Source organism: Bombus terrestris, chromosome 5, assembly GCF_910591885.1.
Source record: "Bombus terrestris chromosome 5, iyBomTerr1.2, whole genome shotgun sequence".
Taxonomy (NCBI): domain Eukaryota; kingdom Metazoa; phylum Arthropoda; class Insecta; order Hymenoptera; family Apidae; genus Bombus; species Bombus terrestris.
The window spans coordinates 3,848,048-3,873,853 of record NC_063273.1 but is presented as its reverse complement, the minus strand read 5'-3'; the positions used below and the strand labels follow the sequence as shown (position 1 = coordinate 3,873,853).

The 25,806-nt window shown below is 35.6% G+C and overlaps 2 protein-coding genes and 1 long non-coding RNA gene across 16 annotated transcripts in view; 2 read left to right on the top strand and 1 right to left on the bottom strand.

Moving 5' to 3' along the window:
- Positions 1-94: 94 nt before the first annotated feature.
- On the bottom strand, positions 95-25,806 carry LOC100642878 (atlastin). Of its 12 annotated transcripts, none has more exons than XM_048405704.1 (9): positions 25,518-25,803; positions 9,571-9,651; positions 5,169-5,428; positions 4,047-4,826; positions 3,742-3,963; positions 3,450-3,664; positions 3,308-3,374; positions 1,239-1,269; positions 864-939 (listed from the first exon to the last, which is right to left on the bottom strand). In XM_048405704.1, the coding sequence occupies exons 1-9, from the start codon at positions 25,687-25,689 to the stop codon at positions 932-934; spliced, it is 1,836 nt and encodes a 611-aa protein (XP_048261661.1). In that variant the 5' UTR covers positions 25,690-25,803; the 3' UTR covers positions 864-931. The 12 variants fall into 12 exon arrangements, with proteins under 12 accessions (XP_048261658.1, XP_012164272.1, XP_048261661.1 ...); XM_048405700.1 differs by lacking the exons at positions 864-939; positions 1,239-1,269; positions 25,518-25,803 and adding exons at positions 1,944-2,845; positions 22,140-22,677; positions 22,834-22,971; XM_012308881.3 differs by lacking the exons at positions 864-939; positions 1,239-1,269; positions 25,518-25,803 and adding exons at positions 1,944-2,845; positions 22,140-22,242; positions 22,834-22,969.
- LOC125385066 lies at positions 2,701-6,625 on the top strand. The gene is made up of 2 exons (XR_007224017.1): positions 2,701-2,810; positions 6,056-6,625. It is a non-coding gene; the product is annotated as an uncharacterized LOC125385066 (long non-coding RNA).
- Positions 23,467-25,806, top strand: part of LOC100650807 — a 587,269-nt gene continuing 584,929 nt past the window's right edge. For all 3 annotated transcript variants that reach the window (XM_048405682.1, XM_048405681.1, XM_048405685.1), the window contains exon 1: positions 23,467-24,371. The gene's annotated coding sequence lies outside the window, so the exon portion shown is untranslated. The remainder of the gene's footprint in view (positions 24,372-25,806) is intronic.

The following is a 25,806-nucleotide window of genomic DNA, read 5'->3' as shown; positions in this document are numbered from 1 at the left end:
TATATACTACATGGCATATATGTATTTTCAATCCATTGTAATTAAATACATTATCAACTTTATTTAAAATTTATTAAATGTGAAGAACAGTGAATAGTATTTACACTTCAGTTTATTAAAAAAAATTAAACAATACAATAGTAACTGATGTAGGGTAAATCTGGCACAGATATAATTTAGGTATGTTAGTACATATACATAGAATAATGCATAAATATACAAAGTGTCTTATTAAAATTTCGTTTCAAAAATATTTTACCACAGGTTTCCTTGTGACCTTGAAATGCGTTTAAGTACGTATATTCCTCTAACTAAAAAGTTAAATATGAATTGAATATTATCAAAAAAAATGTAGACGTATTTGTTTCTAAAGACTTCTTTACACTTTGTTTTTTATGTATGTATATATATCCATATATTTCAATATAAAAAAAAATTAAAATTGATGATAAACATTAACAACCCCAGAACAATAGCTTTTATCCAAACTATAATCTTTACCAGTAACTATGGAATTTTATTTTTCTAACAAATGTAATATCAATCATAGACAATACTAATAATGATGATTTTCAACAATCTAGCAAGGAATTGTAATCAAAATATATTGTATATACATTCATAGTCACTTTAAATTAAAATATGTAACGTACAGTATCTCCTTGTGACTTAACAAAGAAAAAGCTATTTATGGCCTCATATTACATGGTCAAAACAATGAAATTTTGTTATGTCACTTACTGGTTTTAATACATTGATGTATGTTTCTAATGCACTTGCGAAATTGGGACACAAAGGGAATGAACATCATGATAGTTTAGGCTTGCCATTGGCAGTGGCAGTGGCATTCATTGTTGTATTTGTAGCCATTTCAGCAGCTTGAGCCACTGCTACAGACACTGACTTCTCCACAAATTGTTGATAGACTGGTTTAATTAACTGAACAGAAACAAAAGTGCATTTTCTTTAATATACTTAAGCATAATTAGCAAATTAATGTAAATTTAGTATAAAACAATTACTGATGTTTATATACTCTAGTTTATAAATGGAAAACAATATGACATATATGACATCTAATGATAAGAATTATTATTTAATTATAAATATAACGTTATAACTTTGATAAAATTTATAAAGATAAATGAATTGTGCGTGAAAGTCACTTTTTTTCAAACTGGAATATATGGAATAAGAATTACTTTTATTTCTAAATTAATTATAAGCAAACCCCATACCTTTTGTACATTCGCTCCTGTTAGTATTCAGCTTACATTAAGGAGGAAAAAAAATAGTAACATAATATTAAAGGCAATATTTATATAAGTGAAAAATGTAACACATTAGAAGTAATGAAGATTAGAGTATATAATATATACAGAATGTAGAAGATAGAATATATATGCAAATGTTAGAACAGCTCAACTACATTCAAAATGACTTACAATGATCTAGATTGTAATCACATAATTTAGAAGTAATATCAAAAATAATATTTATCAGATAATTTAAATATTTAAGAAAAGGGGGAATAATAATTTAAACAGGGATCGTATAATTTAAAAATATCATTAAAAGCAATGTTCATGTGATATTGTAAATATCCTGTAAAGGTGAAACTAATAATTTAAACAAAAATTATATAATTTAGAAATACCAAATAAAGTGATATTTATGAGGTATTGTAAATATTCTGAAAAAAAGGGAGGAATAATGGATTAAACAGGAATCATATAATTTAGAAGGACTATCAAAAATGATGTTTGTGAAGTACTGTAAATATTCAGAAAAAAGAGAGGAATAATACGTCAAAGAGGAATTGTATAATTTAGAAGCACTATCAAAATTAATATTTGTGAAGTACTGTAAATATCCTGAAACAAAGGAGGGAATAATAATCTAAACAGGAATCACATAATTTAGGAACATCATTAAAAATAATATCTGTTAAGTAATGTATATATTCTGAAAAAAGAGAAGAGTAGAAATTTGAACAAGGATCTATAATTTATGAATATTATTAATAATAATATTTGTTAGATTATATGAATATCTCTAAAAAAAATGGACGAATAGTAATGTAAAAAGGAATTGCAAGAACTCAGAGCTAGTATAAGAATTAATGGTAATCATATGGGAAAGGGCACACCTTATCAGTTTTGATGACCTTGGAACGTGTTGTCAAAGTCACCAAAGTCAAAAAATCTTTTTCTGTACATGTTATCGTCACTCGGACTTAATTTCTGAAATATTCGCAAAAAACCTCAATACAATTCATGTTAAGACGACACTCTACTCTGAAGTAGGGGAGCATCTTTATATAGTCCAACCTAAGTTTAATTCATTGGTGAAAGAAAACTATTTTTGTGCAAATAAAAAATAAAAATGGATGGGTTATGGATTGGAGTTAAGTTTAGGTTGGGTTATATAAAAAATGCGATCACTTATTATGTTACATGAATGAAATGTAATAGTAACTAAATTTAATTCAAGCTTTTGTGAATATTTTGGACACAAAGGCCGAGCGGTAATTAAATGTACAGTAAAAAATTGTTCAGAATGTTATTCTTGACAACATATTTCAAGCTTATTGAAATCGATGAGGTGTGCCCTTTTCTATATAATTGCCGAAGTAATAGTTGATATATTTGAATATTTGATACTTTTCTATAATAGAATATAAATGTTCCCAAAAATTAGATATATCTCCAAAACTAAAACGAGTAGAAGACGAAGGTGGAGAAGGAAGTGGAAATGAAATGAAACCATATAAAATTATAAACCATGATGAAGCAGCAGCCACAGCAAGTGTAAGTACAGTGAATAGTACACCCATATCTCGGACCTGTAGAAATCATATGTGGAAGGTATGAATCAGGAAATATGGTGAAATGATGAGCAGCAATTATTTACATTACCCAATTAATACCTTGCGCTACATATAATACCGTCATTAAAATTTAGCGTGCGTAATATTTCAAGTAATATTTTAAATATATGAGGTTTTAAAGATAATGCAAATTTTGATATACATATTTTAAGTCGCAAAACTATTAAAAAAACTTATATAAATTTCTATTCAGATGACATAGCTATGTAATGTGAATGATTAAATGTGTGCACAGTACATTAATGTAAAACTGGATACTAATTGAAAGTATCTAATTATACATATGCAAATTACTTCTCATCATTTTAACGCGTGGAATTAGCGTTATTAATAAATAAATTAAGTTTATTAATTTTATAGCTATAGAGATTTTACGGATATCTGTTATACGTAGATAATTAAATATACATTACTTACATTATTCCATAAAGTGTTTGCCACTTCATCTATTACTACCCCAAGTGTGTCGTAATTACCACTGTACCTATATTGATAAAAGAATAATTATAGTTAAATCAAAATTGTAAAGTACTTATGTAAATTATTATTATGTATATACCTAATATATGCCAACAACATGAGGGTTAATATACAGATGCACATGATGAAGTTACAAATATTTGCTAGCAAATATAAACCAGTAAAAGCAAATACTGAGGATAAAAAGTACATGATGGCAACAATTGCACCATATACTCCTGCGGTTCGTGTTGATTTGAAAACATTTTTGCTTTCATTTTGTGCTTTGAAGTGAACAAACGCTTTATCCATATCCTGTAATAAATCATGTATTAATATCTTTAGCATCAAGATGAAATATCAGGTAAGCATAAATTCGAACAGTTTCTCACCTCACATAATTTCTTCATATAGGTTTGACTAAATGCATCTCCGCCCATTTTCCTTTTATTTTGAAATATGCACATAGCTTTATCCATACAACGTGTATGCTCGGCCTCTAAACGTGCTGTTGTTAAATATGGTTTTCTTGATCCACAGACATCTTCCATTAATCGTATATAAAATTCTCTCGCTTCCGTTACCGCAGCCAAATTATTTGCCTCTGCTGTTGCCTAAAAATAGAACGTATACCATAAAAAATTCACCAATAAGACATATAACTATAAAATTAAATATATAGCAAACGAAAACTTACCACTAACATACTTTTTGGTTCTGGAAGCTCGTTTCCTTTGTAAATTTTCATGTAGCTTTTGAAATATTCCAACAAATCCCTTGCTTTCACAAGTTGACCATCGATTTTCTTTGGAACTAAATTCTCTGGAGCTAATAACACCGGTATGAGCACTTTGAGCTGTTCCTTAAATTCTGGTTGAATTTCCGATAATCTACCATCGAAACGAGGATTAGTGGCAATATTCAGGCCTGGATGTGGCATTAGAAAACAAGATATTTCCGAGAAGCAAGACTTAATATGCATTCTCAAATTTTGTAATTCTGGATGTTGTTTGTCGGAGATTTCTAATCTTCTGTTCAGTATCTCTTTTCCACCTTCTGAACCATAGGGTGCTTCGTATGGGTAACTCCAATCTCTTACTAAGAATTGTAACTTCTGGAACGGTGTGACTCCAGACTTTTGTAACGCCAGCCTACCATATTCCGTAAAAAGTTGCAAGTGCTGAAGATCATCCTCTTGGATGTTTTGTGATAGATTATAAATTTGTACGGATGACAACATTGTACTTAGAGCAAACACAGTCGCACAGTCCTTCACTGTGGACTGGCTATCGAAAGCACCTTGCGTATCCATTAAAATCACAGCAACTTTTTCACCGTCCGGTAAGGTACCGCAAAAAACTTTCGACCACATTAATATCCCTGTTGTGTCTCTTTCAGAGCCTCCTTTCCATGAAAATCCACTCAGTGGCTCATCATCTTTGCCCAACCAAGAATCCGTCTGGTTATTATTATTATACTATGATCGATGTTAATTAGGCAGCCAATGTTCCGTGCAAGCATGAAAAAAATAAAAATAATTATTCGGTTTAGTTTATCTATTCATCTGAATAAGTATTCTAATAAATTATTGGAAACAGTAATTAGACTACGGATATTTGTGCAGGCAATTAAGTAAATGAAACCTAAATAGAAATTTAATCATTTTTATCTGCTAAATATTACAACCAGTGCTTTGAATATTTCATATATATTTGCATTCTGTGTATTTTTGTATTTTCAAATTCCCCATAAATCCATTAAAATACCCGCAATCTAACTTGTAATTAATATTTCAATTTTACCAGTAATAATAACATACCTGACTGTTCATGTATCGCAAGAAAAAGTCGAGCAGAAAGCTTTTGCCTTTCCTGAAAGCACCTGCTACTGACACAACAACTACACTCCTATTTTTAATATCATCATCAAGGAGAATTTTTGACAAGGCTTCTTCGTTTAATTCGAAACTATGGTCTGGATGAGCAAGTACGATCTGTACAGGTTGTCCTACATCCGATATCTTTTTATCCTGACTATCCATTGAAAGACGTTCTATTTTTTCTTGCCAACCAGATCGATCTAGCGAGGTCCAGAAGCGAAAAAACACATTCATTTATAATTACATATCATTTCTAAATTAACAAACATAGAAAAGATCATTATTATTACACGCTGTTAATGGTATAATAACTTGGTATAATAGATTATCGTGATAAGAATAAATTAGAAATTCTGCGATACAATTAAATGCCTTGATTTTGTAATTTTATTATTAATCAGATTTTTGTATAAATTCATAGGTCCATCGTGTTCAAACGAGCTTTTCGTCAGATTTCATCAGAATGATACAGGATCATCATATGACCATATATGTATTTATTTATGCAAAATGTAACGTATACATAATCTTTGGTATTCATCGCTAAACTTTTATAAACATAAGCTTCCAGGTTCTTGGAACTACGTTCGCTTTTTTACCAGCATTGTAATAATATCCATTATTGCTAAAACATACGCCAAACAAATGAAAATTATAAAGAATTATAATCAAATCGTAAACATTTTGCCATCTTCGAACTTTTGTTTCTCTTTTTACAGATGTTCTATATTATCTATTATTATAATTTGAGAACATGAAATTTCAATACATTTTTAAAAACAATTTATACCAGCTTCCTAACTCCTTGCACAATTGCTTGCTGTTAGATTTTGGCGAGAGCAGAGCGAAAAGACGAAAACAAGTATAACGGAGAGGAAAGTAACGTGGACCTTGAACGACCAAAATCTTTTGCTCCGACTGCATACGACAAGAGGGGAAATGTAATGTTTGGAGGCCTTGACATAGCTGACATCGTTCCGACATACGACTAAATAGGTGTAGTGTCTCCACCGCACGTGGCACGAAAGCGAACTATATGAAATCAACTAGCATTGCTTACGTCTTACGTGAACAACACGCTGACCTATGCCACGTGATTCGACTCAATTTGACGAGACGACGAGACACGTAACTTACGCACTCGTGCAAAGGATTGATGTCAGAGTCCGATGAAGATAACGATTGCAAAATCTAATTAAACAATTATATATAATTCTATCGCGTAACCGAAATTGATTATTAAACGATAATTGATTTGAATTTCTTGTTGTTCTTGTTGTCAGAAAAAAAAGTAGATCCGTTGTAAGAACTACATTGCGAAGAGCCAATGGTAAATATTGAATATAAATTTTCATATGATTAATAAAATATAAAATAAAATGGATCTTATTCGTGGATTTTTCTCTTATTTATCGTTTTTATGTAATAGGAAAAATATTCTTGAAAAAGCTGTATGCGATGGTAAAAAAGAATGATATCCATATGAGCGGTAGAAACGTCACACCAAAGATTACCATAACGCGTGAAATGATAATTATTACACGGCTTCTAGGTTTCAAGAGTCTTGAACACTTTCGTTTTCCAGCATAGTTTCCATGGTACGTGACTGCACGTAGAACGTGAGATACGTGGAAATTTCTCACGACTCGATTTCCAAGCAGTTTTTATAATTGACGAACGACTATGTACGCATTTGCATTCGCGTGAAACGATCACGCGAATTCTAGTCTGGCACCTCGATCGTAAATCTGTTAGTCACAAACATACTGAATACTTCAACAGATCGATCTGCCCTCTTGTAAATGATTATCCGTTTCTTTGACTTTGTATACAATGAGACGAAATTTCGAACTGGAGTTATATAGTACACCTTTGGGTATCAGCGACGATTTAATCGATTTAAACAGATTTTAACGAAGATCGCCAATGAGTAATTAATTCGTCGTTTAGAAGTATTTCGTTTCTTACGACTATCGACTTACGTAACTCGTTTACGTCGTTATGTCACAGATTTATGTAGCACCGTGTTAAACCTCGCTCGAAAGAAACTTCTTTTTGATCTTTCTAGCTTTAAATACGTCACAAAATAAGTACGTGAGACTCGTGTCAGATTTATCAGAAAGATACGGAATCACGATATGATTGCGCGATTAACTAAATTTTTAAGAACCCGATGGGAGGACTAATCGTTGTATCTCGATTGAGATACACGTTGCACCCAAGACAGACCAAGTAAATTAATTTCTTCGATAACGCGAGATAACACGAGATAATTATTTTAATTCGGTTCGTAATTCCATTTGAAAAAGATCAACGAGTTGAAAATAAATCGTCGGCTATAAATCCGACATTTCGAAATATTTTTAAGAAACCTCGCTTCTTAATTTCTGCTTCTCCTCACAAATTTTTCATCGATAGCGTCCAATAAAAGTCTACTCTACTTTTATCAACGCGCTGTTCGTAATTCAAAAAATTGATCAAGAATCCGTATGATTCATCGTATAATATACGAATAGTGACAATTTCAAGCATAAAGAAAACAATTTCGTTTAAAGCGAAGAGCGTTCGAAACGCGTAGCAGATGAAAAGCGGAGACCATTGGAAAAGCAGCTCCCATGAGTCGTGGAGCGTTTCAATTTTACACGATAGAACGTCTACGAAGGAGCCCCGAGCGATTACTTATTGCGAACGAACGGCCAATTATACTCGCGCGAGCGCTAATTCCACCTCTTCGCCTCTCCTTCCGCCTCCTGCTTTAACGCTAGTTCTCTCGTCATCGTTGACGTCGTCGTCGTTGTCGTCGTCGCTGGTGAAATACGCGACGCCGACTGCCATCCACAGCCGCATCGGTGCCTTGCAATCTTGTATTTACACGAATCATTACCGCATTAAACTCGCGAATACAGGGCGTCGAATTTCTCATCTGGAACGGAAGACTCGGGGCGACGCGACGTAGCGAGAAAAACGGAATACGAGAATTTAATTAACAGACGCGCGTCGCCAGCCTCTGCTACACTCGAAAAGAAGAAGGAAATTCTGAAAACGAGATGTTGACTAATGCAATTGGCCTAGTGAAAATGTAGCTCGCCGTGTTTGTACACACCGTTTCCTACAAAGATTCTGCCGCGTTTTAAAGCCAGCTACAACTGCTTTTCGCATTAATCGTCGTTATTTTTAAGCAACGCGTATGCAACCTTCTTATCAAATATTTCAACAGTATCCAGAGTATGTGGGCAATTGTGCGTACGCGGAGATCTCCGAGGATATTGTATATTTGTACGTATATATGATTACATTACGTATCGAGGTAGATTTAAACGACGCGGAAGTTAAAACCAAAAGTAATGATTATCGAACACGGTAAAAAGTATTATTATCGAGAAAGAAGGGGAAGCTTTGAATCTCCTTAATGTACTTTTAATATTTTACGAGATGTTGAACTAAGATACTGAACGAGATTCTAAGAACAGATAGTGGTAGGCTAACTATAACCGAAGTCTCTCATGAGATAAAAATAAATGATCTTTGGTTTACATTTACTAGCAATGTTTTCGATATTCTAATTACGTGTACTGCACGTTTTCGAAGTTCCATGTAATGATAATAATGAAAACAAAATTACAGTCTATATAAATATATGTCTGCAACACGGTGAAAATTTGGTCGATCTTCGTACAAAGTGTTTCTGCTTATACGAGTGAAAATAATTAGAAAGTAACAATTAAAGAGATAGTCCGTATTAATAAGTTTGATTTTCCTAGAAGTCCGTGCGAACGTCAATGAGTAGAAAAACGATTCGAGCTGCGTAAGTGTAAAGAAGCGAATTTATAGACGTTATTAATTAAAAGGAAAAAAGAAAAAAAAAAACTGCAGATTGTTGCTATGCTTACGTATTCAACGTGTGAACGCTGGCTGAACGCTACTATTATACACGCTGTATACGTGTCTATATTTTTCTCCACGTTGCAAACCTGTGATAATGGTTTTTGCACGAGATTGCATGCATCGTAAAGTATGCAAAAAATATATATGTGTAGCGTTTCGTGCGGCGTAAGTTATCGGTTGACCGTGGTATTTAATAAAAATTTAAATAATAATCACAGTTCTAAATAAATAATATCGGACTAGCAGGAATTTACAGTGCAAATGTTACTTTGTTTTTTAGTATTATACAATATTAAATATCGTGCCGCGATATATTATTATACTTGGACTTGAAATTCTTAGAAGCTTACGAAGGTTTTGTATGACAATCTATTAAGAATACGCCGTGGTTCAAAGGTCCAACCATTAGTTATGTTTGTAAGACATACTAAAGAATAAGTCAATGAAAGAAACTCACCTTCTTCCTCCCGTTCGTTTGTGTACACCCGTGGAACACGGTTCACGTTTTCATCGAGGGTCGTCATCGGGACTTTCTTGACTGAAAGCAAATTGTGAAACGCGTATTTAGTCTATTTCCCTCGTTATTGCAAATATTTTCTTCGTAAATAATTTCTATAAACGAAGAACGGACGTTAGAACGGAACCAACAAAATAGTCAAGCAAAGAAAGATTTTAAGAAAAATTCCAACGATCGTCGATCATCGAAGGATCGGAAAGTAAAATTAAAAGGCAACTATTGCACGCTCTGTGTAGTGAACGTCACTTTTTCAACACTCGGGCATTTTCTAAGTCGCTGCTCGTGTATTCGTTTGGCATTACAATGAACCCTGAAGGTCTGCGTTCCGATAAACGATTTCATTGCCGCGAATCTGTTGCGTTGTCGAGGTTTTGGAAACGCGCCAATATCATGACCAAACTCTCACGTTCGATCAAAACTAAATTCTAGTCGTTCTGAAAAGCTAGTTTTGCGTGTTGCATTGTACCTCCTTTTACGCAATTTCGTTGTTTTCGAATACAAAATTTGAATCCCGTGGAAGTTTCGCGTGGTCAAACGAGATCGATCGGATGATTTACGTTCATTTCACGATGAAACTGTACTTTGGAACGCGCCACGATCAAAAATATTGGCAAATTATCGACAATTTATGCTCCAATCAAATCCCTGAACCTCATGCACGACCAATCATTACGTTTCGTATATTTTCAGACCCATCGTTATCCCGATCAAACGCCTCCGTTATCACGAGTTCTTGTTGCGTCTTGACGCAGCTTTTGACAACAAGCCAATTGCCTTTCCAACGAGCAAGTTTTCAGCCTCGATATCTGCCCTCAAACTTCGTTGCCTACGATTTAAGCTCGTTTCGTTTCGCGATTAAATTCCATTCTCGGCTCGATCGATGATTCCGCGTCGTACTCGTTGGTACATCGTCTTCCGAAATTTCTGACAAAATACCAATCCCCGGCGGCAATCAAACTTTCGAATACGATTAAACCTAAACCCGTCTCGGTCCGCTATTTAAGCTGGTTTCACGCTGGTCCACGGCGCACCGCGATTGTCGTGTCGATCGATAGCTGCATTGTGACGAGCCTGTTGCGTCCTTGTCCTCGGTGGCCTGACCGGGTCCTTGGGCCTGTTGCTTTGTTCTTCTTGCCTTTTCCAGCTGGACGGTATCTTCCTTTTGTCGCTCATGTCGCCGTGGCTCGTTTTTCACATTCGATGCAACGGCTTCAGCAGCCTCTTCTTTCGGCGTTCCTCACTCGTCGACTGAAAAAGGGAATCGCGAGACCACGGAACGAGCGAGAAAACGAGGCTGTACCGACACGCACAGGTGCTCGATGCGCACACGATCCAACACTAACTCGAACATGCCAGCCGACTAGAAATATCCTGCTGTGTGTGGTGGTGGCCAGCCGATGGACAGTGGTCAGACCAGAAGCGGAGGAGTCCACCAGAGTTGGCAGTATCCCACAATCGGTGAATACCGGTGAAACCTGGGTGATGTGCTGTGGCGTGTCACCTTGTATCGCGACGGTAGCCCCGCGTATGACCCAATATTACGCACCGCGGATAGTAATTAACGAGAATCGGCTCGTGGAGATTCGCTCGGATGCCGGCGTCCAGGAATAAACCGACTCGAACGCATGACTTTTAATAATAGACGTAATTGTACTGATCTCATTTCATAGATTTACGGCCACGATTTGGCGAACGTCATCGCCCAAGCTTTCGTCGCACAGATTACGTTCAAAAGTCATTTGTATAAAATGTCAGAATGTTTATAGAAATTTTTTACGAAAATTTGCATAATACATACGATATCTTACAATCGAGTCGTGTCCAATCAGCATTAATGAAATTCCGAAACGTTTTACGCAACAAACATAACATTATTATAGGATTATTTATTTATTCAGAAATATTGTAAATTAAGATTCTCAATGATTTCTATCCTATAACTTTTTTATTCACAGATAAATCTATTTACAATGGATTAACCAGGAAACGATAAACTAAGTACAGTAATGTGCTGTAACTGAGACAACTAAATGAATAATTCACAACTCATAACTAATAGTTCACAACTCATAACAACTCGCCAACTCTTTCCACTCAACTCTCGACTCCTCGCAACTTGACTCTCAACCAACGACTTCTCACAATTTGACTCTCGGCTAACGACTGCCGATTAATTCGTCTTTCTCCCTTAAGCATTCCTTTGTTTTTTCTCATATCCCCACCACGTACGTGTTCCGCGATCATCATCCCGTATACTTTCTTCCGCGTAACTATTCAACCGAAGGACCGACGACACATTGATGGACCGCTTGGCCCATTGAAGTTTCTCGACCCTCTCGGTCTGTCAGCACTTAGGCTTTCTCGCAACGTTGTTTATAGTTCACCCGATATTTCTTAGGCAATCTGCCCACGATATTACATTATGTGTATATATATACGGAACACATACGTAGTGGAGGTATGAGAAGAGACAAAGGGATGCTTAAGGAAGGAAGACGAATTAATTAATTTTATATATATTGAAAATTTTATATCAAACTCCAAAATCCTTCCATCAGCTACTACGTATGTTTTGGAACGTACTTTTGTTGAGATACGATTCCAGTTAGCTGTTAATGTATTCTGACTTTTATAGTGTGAACGTAGGTGTTTAGTGTCTGGCCTGATCCGAACGTAATATTACAATTGGCGTGTTTTACCAATGTACTGTTTACTACACTCGAATAAATTATTCGTTAAAAATTGTACGTTATTATTAATTTGAAAAGCTCGAAGGCATGAATTTTCTAGATCTTTTGAAAGACTATTAGCCACTGAGGAGCGTTTACGCTTTAAGGATACCGTAAACAGTACCGTTTATACAGTAAGTGATAATCGCCTTCGATGCTCTGGATATAATTATTTACTTCTTGAGATTCTTTAGAACGATTATTCGATTATCTGTTAATATTGCAATAGATCAGTGTATTTTCGAATATTACGAATGAATATTTTCAACGCTTTTTGATAATTCTAGGAACTCTAAGACATTGTAGCGACTATCGATCTCAATAACAATCTTTGTATATACACTACGCTTTCAGAATCACTCGAAGCCAATATTTTGATCGTTCGATCCTCAATCCCCGATCAGTCGTCGTATTACGCCGTATCCGGAGATCACTTTGTTATGGAATAATCTAATCCGTACTTATCGCATACCACAGCGTTTATAATGATTTCTTAAATAACGCAATCAAGACAGACACAATGACACACAAAAGTATACTTTCGAAATATTAAACACTTAATATATTTTTCCGAATATATATGCATACTAAGCTAGAAAAATTTACCGAATGCCTAGCTGGATAAATTGTAAAATACAAATTAAATAATAAAAAGAAATATATATATATATATATGCACTACGTAAAGACCATAGATGGAAGATACCATAGTCATATGTTTTCTCCACGAGAGTAATTTTAAAATGCAATATCTCGTCAACCTATCATACTACCAAAACTATTTTTCGTAATTATCGATCATCCACCTTACCGATTTCGATGATCTTTGAATATGTTATAGAGACCAATATTTTGAACAACTGTTTCTTCTACGTATAATCGCCGATCGACCTTAGTTTCCGAGATATTTGTAAAAAAACTGTACCAGTAGCCTGAATTCTGCTTAAATTTGTACTTCCGCTATAGCATATGCGTAGGTATAGTTGGCAGCCGCTTCACGACAGCCGAATAAAATGGCACCTAACCCAAATCTATATAAACTATAAACAGAAGATAAGAATTAGGTTTGGTTTATGAGTCACGTTATAATATTTACTAGGAAGAAGCCGAATGTTTAGGTTCCGTTGTTTTGATTAATTTGATAGGACACTCGCAGTCTAGAAGCAATAAAACTTTGTCCTTTCCTATTTTGGATTTTTCTTACAAATCTATTAATTAGAAGAAAAACTCTGGCGACTAATACACGAACAAACTGTTTATGTATATACCTTTTTTCTTTTCTTTTTCGGAGGATAAACGCAACTTTAATGTTCTCTCTGTTCGGGTCTGTTTAACTCGGCATGGATCTTGGTTAAAATCGCGGGATAGTTTTTGAACATATCGTTCCGATTCCATGTAACTCTTTTTGATCGGTGGATATTCAGTTTCGTTGCCGAAGAAGATTCCAAGTATTTTAGCTTTGGAGCTGAGAGCGAATGAAAGTTTGGCCAAGCTAAGCGAAATCGGGTTAAGGGAGATTCGGTCGAAATTCGGGTAAACATTTGGTGCAAGTGTAATGGTAAACACTGACCGTATAAACGGCTTCGATAAATGGCATTGACCTATACTTGCTCGACCTGTTCTTTCTAACTTACCGGTAAGTTATCAACGACGATAGTTCCGTTGGTTTTCGTATTTTTCGTTATATGCTCGAGCTAGTTAGAATCGTTTTCCGTTTTGTCTCTTTCACGTTCGATCCTTGAGCCACTTTTTTAAATGTCTGCTTTAGAATCAATTTTCATTGGTAATGAGATATGGATAATTCTGAGGATGAAAAAAAGTATATTTGCAAATACAACATGCTTTTTTCCTGTTTATAATACACATTGATAGAGCCTAACAAAAAACCAAAGGGTATCGAAAGAACAGGATACTTTACTATTATCCTCTCTAAAATAAAGAATGGATAACGATAAATTTCTATTTTTTCCCTCGTTTTACCGCTTTATACGAGATGAACATGATAAACATTTAGAGAATCCAGCTGACGATGATCAACTGTACGCTACAACAGTTACGATTCTGCCATCGATGTTTGCTTATGGTTGTTTCATCGTAAACACAGGCCATAAAGTGGAAAAATACAGGATGAAAAAAGATACTGTTTCTGACAGATATTATGTCAGCGAGTAAATTACAATTCTCCAACCGTCTGATAGTCGCCGTGACTCTACGACCAGCTGATGTTAGTGTCTACATCATTGGATGTTAACATTCTGCGTAGAAATTTTACGCTCGATGTCTACTTCTAATTCCCTTCAGGTAGCTTTACTTCAATTTTACGCACCGTAGAAAAGAAGGTAGGAAAAGGAAGGAGGAAGGAGAAAGAGGCAGGAGAGAAGAAATCAACCGTCGAGTATTATCGTTTTGCTCTCTGGCGCGCGGCGATCGATCGGACAAGTGATCGATTTGCTCGCGTTGCACATCATAGAGTAACAGGTTAATGCATACCAAAGCGAAGTGGAATATATCGGTCATGCATAGTCATAGACGCGAAAGTGGATGAATAATGGCTTGTAAAAGTGAAATACAAACAGAAATATAAAAGAAAAAAAAAAAAAAAAATAAAAGAATAAAAAAAGAAAAAAAGGGAAAAAGAGGAGGGAAAGGAAAATTATAAAGTAGATTGCAATTCTTCCTTTCGATAGGATTGCGTAAAAATGATAGAGAGTAAATAACTGCAACGCTCGTAATTACGCGAGAATGATAGGAATATACGAAAAAGCGTAAAACGAACGATAACGATAATTTAAACAATCCAAACAGAACAAAATAAAAAATAGAAAAAAAAAAAATCGGATTTGATAATTCTTTAGTTATACGATACAATTAATATGTTTACAAATAGAAATCGTTCTTATCTCTGTATCATTTGTTTCGTAATCTACAATAGTAAAACTAACGTACGGCGATGCAATCGATGATGACACGGTAAACAAAAATTTAAGTACCGCGATTATTGAGCAGCAAGCAAATATTTGTATAAAATGAATAGAGTGGATGTTCAAATATCTCTCGATTCTCGAGTAAACACGTATTAATTTCCTGGCATGATCTCGGTCTTTTATAATGTTTACTTAAAAAAATTTGGCGGAAAAAAGGTAATTGACATAAAACAATATTTTTTGTATCTTATATCTACATATTATGCACATTTCTGAGTACGCCGCGATGAGTTGCAATCGTTTAAGCATGAGAATCATATTGTTCGACTTTTAAACTGTGTGACCTTTGAATTATTCTGTTTTGCATCGACAATTTTTATACGCGATCACGATATGACGTTAGCTGTTATGACAGAAGTAGAAAAAAAAAAAAAAAAGAAATGAACAGAATCCGAGAGTTATTTAGCCGAGATACATTTCCAAGGTGATTTCCAAGGTGCACGAAAGTGAAATTTAATGGTAAAATAGTGAAATCTAACCTTCAGAGTCAAGTTTAGTCGTCGATTGTTATCGTTGAAGCGTAGATAGCTATAATTAATAAATCACATTTCGATTAGATTCTTTAATTTCAGTTTATGTCTTTAAAATGTAAATTTCAGGCGATTTATATCGTACAATATATATTATACGACGTATTTGTCGATGTTCTTTATCATATAAAATATGGAATGCAAATAAAGCGGAAATATTCTAAAGACAAGTAACCCGACGCAAAATGCTAGTCAAATACAACTAAATAACAATCGCTGGAAAGTTAAATACAACTAAACAACAGTCAGCAGTACATTCTTTCGCTACTTATTTTCCTAGAATTTTTAAATATACGTTCACGAGCGAAAATTACAATTCAAGAATAAATTCACTCGAAGGAGTAGTAAATTAAAGTGGTAAAAAATTAAAAAACAATCCTCTGACAAATTATTTTATCGCTATAAAGAAGAAACATACAGACACTTCGTACTATACGTATATACAAATTCTATGCACACAGATTGATATTTTCAAACACTAATCTTTCGCAAACATATAATATTTCAAAAAATCGAAGAGGAATTATCGTTATCACGGAGGACATTTTATCAAAAATGCAGCGTCCGAAGACGCTAGGTGAGGTCACCTACCTGAGCGACGAGAACAGAAGGTATAGCTGCGTGCAACATAGAAACAAACGTACCACTTAACCAGACGGCAACGTCAAAAAAACTGACGCGTTCTCCTTTCTAAAAACACGTGTGCCTGTTCGTGATACTTCATTATTCACGATATCCCCGTTTAGGTTGTTTCGGCGTTCGCTCGCGTTTCCGCGAACGTTACCGATTTACGAGCCTCGACCGAACAAGAAGAATCGCAATCAAAGCGACGCGTCAGCGTCGTCGGCTGCTTCGGCAGAACTTTTAGATCGGTGCACGGTTAGCGGCAGCTATAAAACTGCGGAGTTAACGATCGAATCCGTGGTGCACCGAGTTACGATGTGCTTTCATGGCAAGATATTTATTTAAGAAACCATCCCTCTCCGTACCAGTGTTTCTCAACCTTTTACGAATCGTCACGTTATTCTAGTATAGTAAATAATCCGCAAGCCTTTAGTATATTACGTACATAACAAGATATTTTCAATAGGACAAAGGAAATGCATTAAGCAAATTAAATCAAATACATTCAACGTAGTTCTCTTACAACGTGATTCTAATCTAATATTTAATACAACGATTTCAATAGGATGTAAGCGTATATGTAGATGGTGGAAGAAAGACACGACAAAATACATTTTTGTTGATATTATGATTTTCGTGACGCTTCGTAATTAAACGGAACAATGTTAACGCGACGTAACTGAGAAAGAAAACAAACCTGTTAGTTTAAAAGAACGTAGGTCTAATAATAACAATAATAGAGTAGGGAAATAAAATCAGGCTCAGATATAACAAGAAAATTCGACTACTTTTCATTTATAAAGAATCGATGTTACGATAGTTATTCTAATAATATTTAATAAAATCAATAATATTGTAACAAACTCATATCGAAAGAAATAAATGCTAAAAGTCTTCGTGATGGAGATTTCTACAGAAAATATTCTCTATAAAGATAATTGTAGATAAGAATAACTTCTGGCAAGACATTCTGCAACCCCCTTGGGGGCAGCGCTGCACAGGTTGGGAATCCGAGCTCTATATATTCTACGCCTCGTTGCGTGATCCCTAGTCCCGCACGAACGCAAATGTTTTACGACAAACGAGGTTTACGGATGGAAAAAGCCGAAGTGTATGTCGTGATGGATCAAGAAGAAGGAAGAGTAACGGGACAAGACGAACGAAGAAACGAGAGCTCGATCGTATTCCGGCTAGTGACTCAGGATTATTATGCCTCCTTCAACCACCTGAACTATCGTTAATCTCCCCAGGCTCGGCTATATCTCCTACATGGGTTATTTATATTTCCAGCAGCGTACGCTAGCAAGTAACTACGATTCGCTTCGAGTTTATGCTGCGCTGTTTGGTTATGCGTTTTCCAAGAAACAGGCTAGCGCATCTATCGGACAGAGATTCCCTGGTGGCAGAGCTTCTTCGAGTTGCCATTGGGGAAATTGAGGTTAACAATGTGGCCAAGAAACTGGTTAACAGTGTTGAATTAAGAACCTTACCTACGTGCTGCTAGATTACTTCCGCAAATGTCAGCAAAATGTGAACGACATTTGCGTAACAGCGTTCTATAGCGTAGCTGTGGCGCGTAATTAGCAATAAACGTTCGATTGTTCGCTTTTGTACGAGGAACGCGATACCGAGGGCCTCGATATTATAAGAAAGCGAAGCGAAAGCTGCGTATAACGTAACTGATCAGTGATAAGGCGATGAATTCGCTGGTCCTGTTTCTCTCCGTGGTTTGTACGTGACTACGTTCATAGAAGCTAGAAAGTTACGGAATAATCAGAATGTCAACTTTATTATCGTCGTGAATGATCGCATAGAAAGGGAGATCACTAGGAACTAGAACGAGTTGGGAACAAGATATGAGAAAAAAAAGAACGAAATATCATGGTCTGTCCCTTTTTCCTATTCGATAATAGACATGGTTCGTTCGTAAAAGTAGTCGAGAAGAAAGAGAAGGAATTTTTCGTGGTGCTCGGTGGCAATGTAGAAGAATAGATCAGTGATCACGTGCAACTGCCCTTACACGCGTTTTACTACGTTCTCCAACTAACTCAATCTCGCCTTTACCGCGGCGCGTATAAGAAAAATATGGCCGGTTGAAAAATGCCGCTGTGATCTCGCGGTTAAAAGCGAGAGGCAGAGGCAAAGATCGCGCGAGACGTTGCAGAGTCTGGAGAGACCGTGCGCGTTTACTCGTCTTACGTATCGAGCAGAATCGAGGGTCGCACTTTTATTTTACGATGGGAATGTGCGTTTCGCTATTTGAAACGTTGGACGACGTTATCCCGGTCGCATAAAAATCTTTTATGGACTAGTCGCAATTCCATCGGGACAGACGTTCAATCGTTTACCTTGACGCGGTAGTCGAACGAAGGGACAAAGAAAAACGGAGACGAGGAATTGTGTGTTTTTCAAAGGAATCGCGCTCCGGTTTGCACGGTGTGGATATCGTCTCCGAACTCGCTTGAGCGAATAATGCGAGTTTAATCAACGAGCTACGGAAATACGTGAGCGGCCAATGAAGTGAATTGGATGGATCCATCGCGATGTGGAGCACGCGTGCGTGTACTTTGCCGTGTATTGGTACACTCTAGAGGAGAAACTCTTGGTATTAGTCTTATTGGATTGCGACAAACGGATTCGCGAGGTCCTCGCTGGCAATTGACATAGTTCCCATTCGTTACCAGATCTCGTCTTTCGCTAATTATCGATCGAAGCTAAGCGCTATTCGGCTATGGAAAATGATTTCGTTTGGTACTAATGCACTTTCTTTATGTACGTTCTCGAGGTATCAATTGATATAGAAAGTTCGCTCAAGCAATTTCGTAATTACCAGATTGTGCTATAGATGTTTGGATGCTGGATGTTTACGTATTTAAAAAAGTATGCAAAGAATAAAAGAAATCCACATTTAGTGTGTATTTCTTTAATTGTGTACATAAATATATAAATTTGCATAAACATCTGCAATCTAATAATGATGTTACGTTGTTAACTGGAACGACAAGAGTGATACTCATAAAATAGGATCAAATATTTTTATCACTTTCAGTTTATAGTTACAAAGAACCCGCAGTGATCGAACTCGAAACACGTTTTTCAATTTGATCCAATTTCGTAACAAAAATTGTAACGATGAAAAAAATTTAGATTAGAGAAAAACGTATCGTATAATAACACCTATTGTTCATTACCAATTCAGTTATCGGGACGATATCATAAACGATAACAAATGATTTACCTAAATGAACTTCTTTTATTGATTGATATTATTTATGAGCTTGTTTTATCAAACGAGTGGTTCTGTTTTCTTTTCTACATATTTTATACTTCGTTATGATTTATCTTACGTTTTTACTTTCTATTAAAAAGAATTCGTTGTTGATTTATCATTTACACGACCCAGTTTGGAAAATCACACGTCATCGATTATTATTATTATGCATTTGCCGCCTCGCAAAGAGAACTATCGATTGAATTATCGATGGGAGGGAAACGAAAAGACCCGTTTTCATTGGACACGTAAACCTATCGATAGAATTCAATAAAACACGCGCTGTGTCGGGCTGAATAGGTATGCCAATACACAGCTCTCATTTCCAATCCTGAATATCGGGGCTCTGCATAACGCAATTGCTTTCGAACTCCGGCCTGCTTGTTTCCACCTGTTTCATTGTCACGGATTTCATTTAACGCGAAATAATGTTATAGCCCTCCCTCGTATAACGTATCGCCGTTCTTGGCTATTCTTTGGTCCTTGCTCGTTCAGAGGGATAACGTTTTCCCCAAACTTTATAGCAGGTACAATAGACAGTTTAACGTTATTGTGTATTTATATAGACTACATGATGAAACGTAAGCATGATTTCATGTACAAATAGAACACGTGAAAAAGATGCGAAGAAATGTAAAAAAAAATTCTATTCGACATTTTTTCATATTGGTCAGTAGAACGAAGAGAAATGATTCGTAAAGCGTGTCACGAAAGTGTTTGTAAATATGTAATCGACATGATATCGAATATTACATATTTAACAAGTATCATTTGTATTAAATGTTTAATGATGTGATCGTAGATAAAAGAAGATATACAAGAAAATGAATAAATATTAGGACGAATTTTTTAATATTTGAATTCGTGTTTTACGAGCACTCCCTATATACCGGTCATTAATTCGAGGTCATTGCCTTTGACATTATTTTATCGTATATATTTTGCATTCAAAGGAATATATGCCACAATATACTTCCTGGTTATATATATAAAGAAGAATTTGTGGACGGTCAACGACATGTGTGTATATTAAGCAATAAAAATGAGTAATGATAAAGCAAGAACGCTTATCAGGTCATGTGAATTAAAGTTAAAAGAAGTATTCCAAAAATTGAGTTCGGGATTTGAAAAGCACGTAATTTCAAAAGTTATATCATTTCGTTATATTAAAATTTGCAATAAAATATTAAAGTGAGAAGAAAATTTAAGATATAAAAAATCATGTTACTGCGATTATTTAATTTTTAAATTCATAAATAGTTCTTGAAACTATTTGTCATAATTGAAAGTTTGATATCTGAAACATTTCATCATAAAATTGCAGTAATTAATATTTTCCTAACAAGAGTTCAATAAAATGGGACATATATTTGTAATTCTAGGGCAAAATTTGTAAAATTATGTAATAAACAAGAAAAATAATTGAAAATTGTAAAGAATATATTGTGTAATTTAAATGTAAGAATAAGATTATTATAAATTAAAATAAATTTGTCTTGTGTATGTTTCCTAATCATTAATATTACTATGCATAGATTACTCTGAAGAGATATCCGCTTGTTGACGCAGCACAAATACTATCCTACAAAGCAGTAACAAGTGAAATAGCTGGTAATTCTGCTGAGTAATAACAAGCAAGGACGAGCATGTCAGTAACAGGCACAGTTTGAAATTCCCTCGTTTTAAGAAACATAGTTGGAAACTTTTCCAGAAGGCGGCAGCACATACGTGCCATGCTTTGAGGCTACGTCATCCTCCTTTGACAGAATATCACGTTACTACACATGATTATGCATGCATAACAGGCTATTACATTGTTTATACTCTATCATGTAATTGATACAAAAGATCAAATCATCATATATTACTAATAAAAAATATTTACGATTGTACTTTAACCTCTACAACCATCAACGTTACTTAACACATCCATTAAAGTTTTCACTCTTGCAGCGTATATTTAGTCTGGACGCAACAGTTATGAAGCAATATATTCGTTAGCAATGCGTACACGTTGTAATTCACGAAGTTAGAAACACAGGATTTTCAACAATGATTTACATTGCTTCTGGCAACATTTCTTACAAATTGTTCATTATTTTAACATATAACGATTCCCCACTTAATCAGAATTAAATTAAACTAACAAGAAACGTTAATATTCGTCCTATTAAGCTAGAAATGTAGTTAAACAGTTGACAAAACGTCAAAAAAAGAGCACAAGGCATAACGGAGAGCGGTTACATCTGGCGCATGAACTTTCAGAGCATATTTCAATGATTATTAAACACATTTTATATCGTCGTTGTTATTCCTTGAATTTTCCTTCTTATATTATCATAAAATATTGAAAAATAATAGCAGTACTTACCCACATACGATCTGCTGTAATTGCCACTCTGTTTACTCTGCTGAACGTCCGCCATAATGGAATAGGAATGACGCCACTTCCGTAACTGCGTGCAACTGCTTTACTACGTAGGTTAAAACGAACTTTGTCGCTAACTTTTACTTGTTCGTGACAATTACGCGATATATTTGATAGTGAGACGTTTATTGAATGTAAATGCAAAGAATAATATTAACGAAAGTGAATCGCTTCTCGTGGGAAAGAACGGTAACCTCTTCCCACGAGTGCTTTTACTCTCGTTACACCGAACAATAACAGTAGATTTCAAACTTCAAACAGATAATCAATGAGATTAGATACATATCTAAAAATAAACTTCCTCTTAAGGCTAGCTTTTCGTCGAGAGCGTACTGCTTTTTTTTTAATTATGTTATAAAATGATCGATAGAGTTTTATTCTTATAAGTGAAACTTCACATTCCTATTTCAACTTTCACTAATTACAACCGGTTTCTGGACGTTCAAATGTTCAAACTAGATTTGACAATTTTATCGATCACCTATAAGAATCGAACGATATTAAATTTTATGAGTATAAACATTCATATTTGGTAACGAATTCTACTTCAACAGTACATACAAGTAGATACATTTGAAGAGACTTGCGATACTAAAAACTATATACGTATAACTATAGTTCATAGTTTTTAACATACCTTCTATTAATTTTAACGATATAAAGAATGTTTCATCTAGTTTCTTCTCATAAAAAAAGATTACAAGTCCGTCAAAGTTTGTTTAACTACTCACAACACGAAATGACAAAAAACTATAACAAGATGAAAAAGAAGATGTATACGATACGAATGTTAGACTCCGTGTTTACTAGTTTGGGAGCGCGCAGCCGTCCTGAAGCCATCTGATTCGCGGTTTCGGCGAAGCGCGGCACTACTTTCGCCGGCGGATGTGATTTGATCCCGGCAGTTGCACGGTCGTAGATTCCCTATGGTGGAATGTGGATGCTGTGCGCGGTGGTTTGTTTCGTACGTGAATTTAGATTCGTTTTGCTGGTGATCGAGCGTCCGGACCCGTCGACCGAATCGCCCTTGCAATCTGGCAGCCGTTTCGCGTGACGATGCAGCTTGACAGAACGTACGTGCGCATTGACAATTACGCGCGAATCAGCGTACAGTGGTCGAGCACGGGTTAGTAAACAAATGACAGAACGGTGAACGAGAGGGAGAGTGAGTGAGAGAGAGAGAGAGAGAGAGCGAGAGCGAGAGAGAGAGTGAGAGAGAGAGAAAGAGAGAGAGAGAGAGAGAGAGTGAGGAAGGGAGCGAAACGAAACACTACCGTACCGTTCCAGCGCGAAACAGTGGCGCAACATTGTGCCTTCCGATTCGCGTTGTTCGATTTCTTCGGTCATTAAGGGAACGCCAGCCCATGCGCTTTTCAGCTGGTTGACGCGCGTGGAACGTGTCCGTGCATTGTCGCCGTGACGTCAAGTGTCACGAGTCTGTGTTTCCCAAGTGCCAAGTACATCAGCCGCGTGCCAGCTGCATATTCAGCCTGTCAACTTTGTTTGGGTTTCTTTCGACAACATCCACCGAATTCGTCGTCCCCATCTCTAGCAAGTGTTAAAATATACGCATACGTATGCACAACAAGTTAACGACATTGTGCGCGAATTCGGAGTCGTTTCTGTGTAAGAACGTTCGAAAACACGTTCACGCGGGTGATACTGCATTCCGTTTACGACTGAAACGCGAGTGGAACTTTCATACCGGGGCCCTTTAAATGTAAGTGGTCGAGGGCAACTACATTTACACGCGTGGTATATCTACAAACACAATAACGGTAGTTCTCGCGTGCCGGCTAGCAAGGCATTTAAACTTTGACAAGTCTCGATTTCTTTTTCGCCCCGCTTTAGTTTTATTCGAACGCCTTTTGCGTATTATTCGTTGTTTTTAACGTATCGGACTTGTGTTTTGCTCCCGGCAATGCCGGCAGCGTGCAATCGCGCTCGCATCGCCCGTAGCCACGAGAACGAGATCGTCAAGTTCGATCGCGATTCACGGTGAGACGTTCTGATCGTTTTTCTTCCGCTCTATTTACGTGCCATCTCTTCGTCTTTTTCTGTCGGCTTTGTCACGCTTTGAGGTTAGAAAATTATGTAATATCAAACGAACACTGAACTTGCCTGGCTCGGAATGTGGGATTTGTTTGCAGTTTTCAGCGAGACCTACTTGACTTGGTGAGTAATTTCATTCTATGTTTGTTGGCCTTCGAGAAGCGAATTTTTACTCAGTTCCTTATTCATATCGTGAGAGTATTAAAGATGGTTGGTAAATTTTGTCGTATCACTGTGAAGTTGATGTTCATTACATCTTCTATAATATAAGGAATTGATTAAATTGTTCATTTGTTATTTTGGCAATATATGTTCGTTATAATGTAGTATATAGTAAATAATATGTTTAATAATATACGATACTTTGGAGTAAATTATTTATTACAATATACAATACCTTTTGGAGTAACTTAATTATAAAAAGAGATAAGAAAAAAGTCGAGTAGTTTCTTAAACAGTTGATGCTTAAAATTTGTTCAAACAGTTCTCTTTGAAAAGAAAAAATATGACATGGTCGTAAAGATAAAAAATATCATTAATCGTATGTCACGTACCGCGTCCACTCATTTATGAACTCGTTTCGTGAAAACATAGTCATCAGTCGTCACGCATAATATTTTGTCACGGATGCGTAGGATTCTGATACTTTCGTGTAGTGTTTGCTTGAGCAACCGTGAAATTCGAGGCGATCTAATTTTCGCGTAGCGCGTGCAGTCGTGTCACGTCTCAGAGTGGTAATGAAGGACATTTCGTAATTGTCGATGCGATTAATTAAATCCCACCGCGCACGATGTTAGTCCGAGGCGAATATCCGAAAAGATCAAATAACGTATATCTCGTAAGGTCGACTTCACATTCCTCTGCATTATCTTTGTAGTCTTTGTTCTTATTCTTATCGTACAGTAACACAGCATTATCATTGATTTAGTTTTGATGACGCTTCGTTCTTTCGTTGAAATATTCTACATAAATCGATGCGTGCGATAAGCCTGCCGTAAAGTAACAAATTCTTTAATAAATAAAAAACCTTCGAAAAATTGTATCGATCGAAATACAATAATATATAAATTCCGTGTTTAATTTTCGATCGTTGTATTTAATTTATATTAAGTTACTTAATTTTCAAGTACTTCATTTTAATTTCTGTTTCGTGCTTTAAATAAATAATGATAATTAATAATAATAATTGAGATAAATAGTAATGCTGGAAATAAATAAAAATCAGATAGAGTGAAATCAGGCGAATATATTAGCCGAGATAATACTCACCGTTTTCGTGTTGTTCTAACAAAGAATCGCATATTTCATCGGTCGTTCTTTCATCAACATTTATCTTCATCGGTGGTCTGTCACATCGTTCATTATCTTCCAGCTTGAAATCTCCATTATTGTATCTTCTAATCCACTTTTTAATGTTAATGTTATCATCATAAATCACCATACATATCACAAATTGTTCCTCTTATTTCTTCTATTCTTTTATAGTATCGATTCATTTTCATATTTAACATGGAAAATGTATATGTATCGTGTTCGCTCATCCTCAGAAGGACTTTAC